Raw genomic sequence first — 8,597 nt, forward strand, 5'->3', positions numbered from 1 at the left:
TCCGCCCCTGTAAGGTTGGCCAGCTGGGACCTCGGAATGGATGTAGAGCTAGGAGCGCACCATGATGCCTGCAGCCCGGACATAAAGTCAGGAAGGACAGGGAGCCCATCTGACCTGCACCGTCGTGAGCCCCTGTCAAACACTGAAGTAGCTGGAAGCGGGGCTTGGCAGCAGCAGGGTCCAATTGCTCAGGCACAGAAGCATCCCCCAAGTCAGAGAGTGATTGATCATCTCTGACTGGGGGTCGTGCAGACCTTCCAAACTGTCAGAGGCTGCGATAGACAGCACATCCGGATCCCTATTCCAGTCCCCAGGATCTGGCCTGGTCATGGTACGCAGCCCCACAGGACGCTGTGAATGCCCCAGCTCCTGAAGGGCATCCTGCATAGACTGCACCTGCCGCTGTAGCTGCTCAAGCTCCGCCAGGCGCTTCCTCTTCCGTGAGCGCTGTCCTCCTTCCTCAAGCAGCGGTTCACACACCACCTGCGGCTCCAGCTCAGCCTGCTGATGGGCGTGGCCCAGGTCGAGGGATGGAGAGCAAAAACCTTCGCTGTCCTGAGACATGGTCCGGCAAGCCAAGACTGCCCAGGTGAACCAAGGGAATGAAACAAAGCCTCAGGTAGCATGCGACCTCCCAGACACAGGGGCTCCTCTCAGCACGAAAAACAAAAAACACAAGTGTGGCAAAAACAAAAAGCCTCAGGCAGCGTACAACCTTCCGGACGCAGCGGCTCCTCTCAGCTCAACACAGGTAAGTCCCCTTACCTTCGTTTTCCTTTTTTTTTAAACAAAAGTACAGCTGTGACGAAGGGTTCTCCCCTCCGGGAAAAGAGCCTCCCCGCAGCGCCACACAAGGATCCATGCACTCTTCCTCTCTTACCGCAAGAATTAAGCAGTATCTGGAAGAAGAAGGCAGTTAATCAATCTCCAAATCAACAATATTCTGTCTTAATCTGAAAACCATACTCACACAACCCGTCTCCAGGAGGAGAAAAAGAGACTGGGCAGGTGATCACGCAGCTGTATTTGTAGGCTCTGATTGCGCCCAAAGGGCGGAGGTGTTAATTTTCTAATTGTCTCCTGAAATAGCTCACCCTCAGAGAGAATGACCCATACGGTGGCGTGTTGACCTGATATGAAATAGAACAAGCATTTGCGGCTCCTGTTTGTGTGAGCCGAGCCGGATGACAGCTTCAATGAGGAGCTTCTGTAGTAACGGCGTGTTGGTAACGGTAACAGCGATGTAACGGTAAAGAAAGTAATTATTTAGATTACCCATTTCTGAAAAAGGTAACGTCGTTAGTAACTCTTATTTTAACACCGTTATTCCCATCAATGACAAACACTGTTGAGTCAAACAAGTTCCAAGCTTAATTTTGTAGGCAAATGAGATAGATTTGTGATGTCATCAGGTCTTCTTTGCAAGGTTACCAATGATGTCACTTCACAATGTTCCCAAGGCAACAGGAGGGAAATGCTATAAAGCAAATTAAACATTTTCAACTTTCTGCGAAAATGTGACATTATTGCAATGAAAATGCGGGGATTATGAAATCATATAATTTTGTGTATTTTGCATGGAGAAAAATGCAGCGTTTTTGAAAAAAATTGCGGCCTAAATAAATGTGCAGATTTTGGCTGATTATGAGTTGAGTTATGCCACTGCATAATCATGTTTTTCTGGAGGGTCTGAAAAGATAATTGATATGCCAAAATTAACTTCATTAAAATGTTTTTTCCAATTTCTGATGAAAAAAATTGGATACAATAACTGCTTTTAGAAAAAATGTTAAAATATGAAATATATATAATGTATGTGTGTTTGTTTGTAGGCCTACCATTGCATATTAATTTCGCTGTGTCATTCCAGTCAGCAAGTGTGAGCCCGATTTATTTTAATGCTTTATTTATTCGATCTTAAAAGCACACACAGACAGCTGTTACTTGTCACATGCAGTTTTCCTGATACATGCAGTATATTATTCTAGTGGTAGAATGTTTCCTCAAAGTTAAACAGCTGTTTAATCTGGTCACTCTGCATTGAGTGGCGTCTCCACAGCATTTTCTTGGCTTTTAGGTCCCTCAGGAAAATTGGTGCACAGGGTAGAATAGGCTTTAATGACCCTGTAAGAGAATTCAGTGTTTTGTTACTTCCACTCAAAGGGTAGGAAGAGCTAGGGCTAACACCAATATCTGGTATGGGAGAATGGGGGTTCAGAGGAGGGAGATGACCAGGTCGAGTGTGGGCAATACGATCCAAAAGAAGAGCCCCTGATCCTCTTCGTTCTAGCCCAAGAGCACCTCGTCGCTGGACAGAACTCTCCAGAGATTCTCTGGAGCCTGACAATGTGGAGGATTTACTGTTGAACAGCTTGTGCTTTTCTGGTCCTGCACCAGCACCACCACCAATTTTCGAGGTATTTTCTTGTCTACTAAACTGTGGTAACTGAGAGTCTGAACTGTAGTGGTCAATTCCAATATTACGCCGACGAACCACATTTTTCAGACTGGAAACGTAGTCAGATGAATCTTCATTTGCAGGGCTGGTTTCTTGGGGAAAGGGGAGATTATCATCCTGATGCAAGTTTGGGTGGGAAGCTGAATACTGTGAACTTGCAGCACTGTCATAAGACATCTTTCTACCAAAGCCTCTTCTCCCACCTCCATCTCTGCTCTCATATGATCCTGACATGTTTTCCAGTGCTTTCAGGATTGGTGCATCTTTGATGTCAATACTGTGATGCCGTGAAACAGCTGGAGGTCTTCCGTGCAATGAGAGGCCACTGACTCTGAAAGACAGCTCCTCCTCAGGTGTCATTTCCATCACCTTTTCAGTCACTGAGGAGGCCAGGCTCTGTTGTTGCAGCAGGAAAGGACTTTTGGACCATTGCTCAGAGTGTAGTCTCTGGAAATTAAGTCGCTTATCCACATGAGGAACATGTAAAGGACTAGGCTGTTGGATTGAAGAATCTGGTTGAGATGTTCCTAGGCCAGGTCCTGGGCCTAAACACTGAGGATTCCTGAGGCCAAGAAGGGGGCTCCCAGTTAGAGGAGAAGCACTTGCTGAAGATCCCTGTGGAGGAATTCTTTGCTGGAGCTCGAATGAAGATATGCAACCTGGGGTGTAATGCATTCGCTCCTCAAGGTCAGGAGGGGGAGGGACATTGAGGTACTGCTTGGTCATATGATGACCAGATGGCAATTTGTTGGTAGTGATAATGATAACCTCCTTACCCTTTGCTTTACAGGCATCCAAGAGAATTCTGAGAACATCCCTGTTGCCTGTGCTGACTGCATAAACCAGAGCTGAGAAGCCTGCGTGATCCTCTAGAGTTGGATCGGCACCACTGCTCAGCAGGAGTGAAAGGATTTCAGGTCCAGCCTGCTCTAGGCAGGCATGAATCAGAGCAGTTTTCCCTTTCTTGTCTTGGATGTTTGGATCAGCACCACTTTCCAGAAGATACCTGTTGTGATTGAAAAAGAGAAGTAGCAACGTTTTACAGAAATGTATGCATTCGGGAATCAAGAACATTCAGTTGGGTTGTTGCTACATACCGAACAATCTTGTGCTTGGGCACGCTCTGAGAATCAGAATGACAGGTCTTACAAGCCACCATTAGAGGCGTCTCACCATGTTCATTACTCTCATTTATGTAGGCCCCCCCCTCCAGGAGCAACCGCGTCAGACGTAGACGACTGTAATAGACAGCCTTCAGCAGAGAGTTGCCATCTGTGCACATGTCTGTCGACTCATCCATTGTCAGGGTCTAGGCCGGTTCTAATCCCCCCTCAGTGTGTTTGACAATCGTCACAGCTTGTTTGTCCAAAGGTGAGCACAGCTAAGAGTCTGCAATAAAAAAACAAAACAAAGGTGAAGTCCATTCCTGTAATGTGAGTCTCTTTTTGAACATTTTGGACTCACAGTAACTTAGATAAACTGCATACCCTATCTGATCAATGCACCTCATTATTTTTCCTTGTGACTATCTCAAGCGCTTCCTCAATTAACTCTGCGTCTTATATTTTTTTCTGTGTGTGTGTGTATCATACTGAATGTCACAGTGAGTTAATATGCACATAACTGTAACATAAAACATTCTTTATACTTTTTTTTTCTTTTCTATCACTGTGCTTAGACACGGTGGTGCAGTGGTTAGCACTGACTCCTCACTGCATGAAGGGTCCAGTCCCGGATCTTTCTGTGTGGAGTTTGCTTGTTCTCTCTGTGCCTGTGTGGGTTCTCTCCAGGTACTACGGCTTCCTCCCACAGTCCAAAGACATGCAAATGGGGACAAGGCTGATTGGATACTCTAAATTGACTGTAGGCGTGGCTGTGAGTGGGAATGGTCCATATGTGTTGGCCCTGCAATGGACTAGCAACGTATCCAGGGTGAACCCTGCCTCTCGCCTGAAAGCCCCTGGGATAGGCTCCAGCCCCAGTGAAATTTACTTTCAGATTCGATGGTGGTGGCAATGGTGGTGTTTTTCTTTTGTAGAGGAGAATAGTGCCCAATCATTCTTAAGAGCTTTTCAACAACAAGTTTTTCCAACGTTCAATTTTTTATTTTTTTTTAGAGGCAACACAAAATCTGAAAATATTATAAAAGTGTGAAAAAAGATGTTGTGGTCTTTGTCATATAGGAATCAAGGAAACATGAAGGACAAAGTATTCATGATTGTAGTTTTTTTTTCAAGAGCAATTGAGAGGTTTTGACCTACAGTATTAATTCTCTGACGGGCAACGCAACCAACCAACGCAAACGCAGAGCAATGGTAAAACACTTTAGAAACTTGGCTGAGACCGTCATCCAGTCCTAGCTGATGCTTGAGTACAAGTGGTTGATTACAATGAGAAACCATCATGAGGGTGTCTGACGTAACGTTACAAATCGCAGAGCAGCGCTTCTGAAATTTTCCTGTAATGTCAACAGAAAATTTTGTCTGCAGCATTCTGAGGATACAATATCTCGATGTTTCAATGAAAATGTTATTTCTTGGTTAACCGTTAACTTGATTGAAACGTTAATAGACATTATTTTAATGTTGCAATTAAAAACAAATTTTGGGGGTTATGACTTGACTGAACAGTCATTATTTGAAATGATAAAGTTGTCTAAAATGTTTCTCTTCTCTAAATTTAATAAAATTAAATTCAAAAGAGAAACGTGAGTAATGTGAGTCACACCATTTTACTGTAACTGATGCAACAGCTTCTGGTCTCTTTATTCGTGTTGCCTTGAATTCTCACAGTCATTTTTCAGACTTCTCATTAGACTGAAAATTCCAGACATGCATTTGATGTAAGAATAATGATGGTGTTTCATCAAATAATGAAACATTGCATTACAGTTGTATGTAGAAAGCATGTGAACCAAAGGTTATGAAACAGTCTGAGGGCAAAGCTTGTGCTCCTTCCTACCTCCAGCTTCAGACGTAAGGAGCCGATGTGTTCGTCATCCTCACCTGGACTGCCTCTATTCACGTCTACAGCCTATTGTGTGTGTGGCCTTGTGTTTTTCTTATCCGAGCTGTGAAGCTGTGACCAATGACTGAATTAACTGCGTGGTTGTGTCAGCAGGGTTTAAAGCATTTACATAAATACAGCTGGCAACATTCAATTATAGGAAGAATTTTTGTAATTTACTTCTCAGTAAAAAATGTCATGACATGTACATTTCGTTCAGTTTATTGTTGGAATGCAGCCTTCATGTACTTATCAGATGAATAAATATGTCTTTGCTACATCTGGCTACATCAGAGGGAATTTGAGTCTTATACTGATGACAGAAATGATGATGGACCGATGTGAAAGCTACCATTTTGAAGAGGCGTTTTTTTTTTTATTCCGTCTTTTCAAAAGAACCTCACACACAGACAACCACTTTGTCATTTTATCATTTTTGTTAGCCTTTTACCTAAAATCCTCCCTCCTCGCAATTCAGGAGGAAGTGACTCAGATGTGAGGAAGGGAGATGAGGCAAGGGATCCCAAATGTACGAATTGATATGAGAGGAAAGGTGGGACACATCATAAAACAATATGTTAAATGATAGGGGGGGGGAAAATCACCTGAGAACTAGACATAGGATAATACAGGTACAGGTCTGTGCTTATTATCTTTTCATGGGAGTGGTTCCTTTTTCTTCAGACATGTTTGATTCAGTGTTGATGTAAAACAAAACAAAAAAACATTGATTGGAGCAGCTTTAAAAAAAATGGATCATACAGAAAATATCATGACGTTAGGAAAAAATAAAGGGTAGTGAGTTGTAGAGTGTTGGGACACCACAAGCCACAGAGCAGCTTCAGTGCCTCGTAATTTAAATTATACAACCATCTGAAACTCTCTTGGAGATGAAAGATAAAGATGGTAGTACCTCATTTTGTTTTTTGATAATGGGGGGGGGGGGGTAAGTTTATTGTGACCAATTGCCACGCCAGTCCAAAATCTACGGTAGGTGTCTATTTGTTTTATCAGAGAATCAGGAAATCGGGTAACCAAGATGTAGGTATAACTAGTTGTTTCTTGTGTCTGTATGTGATTGTCATTTCAAGCTATTTTTTAGTTTGCATCATTCGAAAGTTTCTTTATTCCAACTATTAGTTTCATCCCTGTGTGATAAGTGGATCGCAACTTGCCATTTCAAATGTAAGCAGAGGCAGTTTAAAAGTATATTAGCAGCCTTTTTTCTGACACTAACACCCCCATGCGTGGCTCTTTGAGGGGTCAGGTCTGGCCTTCAACCAGCGCCAGCACAAACAGAATAGCTAATGATGGAGGCAGCAGAACAAATGTCATTCCTCAGCATTTTATCAGTCCACATTTGAAGACCACACATTTTTCTTCCAACCCGCTACCGTAATAGGATTGAAATTATTATTGTATTTTGGCATGATAATTGATGTTACAGTGGACTTTTTATGTATATGCATGTATTCATGAATCTTAAGAGCTACCTAGATATAGTCAATGGGAGGCTATGAAGTATTTAACATAAACAATATAAAAAAAAAACTTCAGATATGTTTTCATGAAGAAGACAATGTTTTCTTTGGACGTTATCCTACAAGGATGAATAAGTCCGAATCTTCTGCTGCCTTTACCTCAGCACACTCAGAATGTTCTGCACGTATGGCTTTTAGTCAGCATAAAACATGAATATCTTATTCATTTCAAGAAAACAATAAAGTGTATATGATTCATTGAGAAAATACTGAAAATATAGTAAAATGCATGCTGAAAATATAACAGTTGGATGACTTGTAATATAGTAATAGTCATATAGATACAAATTTAGATAGTCTGTTAAGAAACCTACCTCAATGTGTCCTTCTTGAAAGTGAATACTTCTGATACTGCAGACCCCCTCCTCTGGATAGGTCCCTTTCAGCATAAATAGTAAAAAAATAAATAAATAAAGCCAATCGGGTGAGAGCAAAAATCCATGAAGTGACAGATGAAAAGAGGGAGTGAAATATATATATATATAGAGAGAGAGAGAGAGAGAGAGAGAGATAGGTATACAAATATATATATATATATATATATATATATATATATTCCTGATTACCGATGAAAGTGGAGGCAGCAGGACGCATTCAGCCAATAAGAGCACATCCTATTGCGAGCAGCCGCAGTGCAGACTGTTGTTTTGATAAATCATTTGCGCAGGTAAGACTAATTTCTTTTCAGGTATTCAGTTAGTGGATGTGTGGAATGACAAAAGTGCCCCCTGACGTCACTGGAATGTTCAAGGCTGCAGACAGATTTATTTTGGTGCTGATTGCACAATAAAAGTCTTGACTCATTTCATGGATGTATAACCATATTCAGGAGTCAATGACTGAGCAAGAACGAAAAAAAAGTCACTTGAATGTTGGTTGAGTGATACCGTCTCAGGTTTTGTAAATCAGTAATGTAGCGGCAGTTGGAAAAAGGTGTATCTGCTATAAGGTCTCTGTCTAATGGTAACTTTCAGTGTACTGCAATGATAACCATTACAACATGGTAATGTGCTAATGTGGAGCATTGTTCTCCCCTCTGATTCTTATGTATGATTGTTAGGATGACATCTAGTGGGGAGGTCGTATATTGCATCCAGCCTAACACCCCTTCACTCACGCCCCTCTTTCCATTGTATTCAGGGGAATTTTTTGGTCTTTTGTCCTTCAGGTTTTATGTGTCACAAGTAAACATCAGTAAAAATACATAATTATAAATCCAATATTATCATGTGTGTATTTGATGTCATCTGCAGTGTCTGGTTCGCACTCCTGGCTCTGATTGTTCCAGGCAGATCTGTCTATTAAATATGATTTTAAATATAATTTTCATTGTTAAGTGATTTTGGAACTTCGTAACATTTTGCATTTTAACAAAGCAGTGCCCACTTTTGTCCTGCAGCCCATCACTTTTGACTCTGCAGGAGAAAAAGACTGGATGCCAGAAACCTCACTGTTCTTAGGGCCCTTTCACATCAGCCTCATTTGTTTGAACTTTCAGAGGCTGCAACATGATTGTTAAACTAATGTGTTAAATTGTACCAATAAAGTAAATTTGCACATCATTACAGGGAACCAAGCGAGAGAGGAGGAAG

General features: G+C 41.8%; 1 protein-coding gene across 1 annotated transcript; it reads right to left on the minus strand.

Moving 5' to 3' along the window:
- Positions 1 to 1,984: 1,984 nt before the first annotated feature.
- On the minus strand, positions 1,985 to 3,794 carry ankrd34bb (ankyrin repeat domain 34Bb). Its single transcript, XM_086205443.1, has 2 exons — positions 3,556 to 3,794; positions 1,985 to 3,464 (listed from the first exon to the last, which is right to left on the minus strand). The coding sequence occupies exons 1-2, from the start codon at positions 3,756 to 3,758 to the stop codon at positions 1,985 to 1,987; spliced, it is 1,683 nt and encodes a 560-aa protein (XP_086061569.1). The 5' UTR covers positions 3,759 to 3,794.
- Between the last annotated feature and the right edge of the window lie 4,803 nt (positions 3,795 to 8,597).

Source organism: Aulostomus chinensis, chromosome 6, assembly GCF_037954235.1.
Source record: "Aulostomus chinensis isolate RoL2024-O1b breed Wild chromosome 6, RoL_Achi_v1.0, whole genome shotgun sequence".
In the NCBI taxonomy this organism is placed as follows: Eukaryota; Metazoa; Chordata; class Actinopteri; order Syngnathiformes; family Aulostomidae; genus Aulostomus; species Aulostomus chinensis.

Coding starts and splice junctions, on each gene's coding strand:
- ankrd34bb (XM_086205443.1), bottom strand. CDS start 3,758: ATGGATGAGTCGACAGACATGTGCACAGATGGCAACTCTCTGCTGAAG. Junction 3,465..3,555: donor CCCAAGCACAAGATTGTTCG/GTATGTAGCAAC, acceptor CAATCACAACAG/GTATCTTCTGGAAAGTGGTG.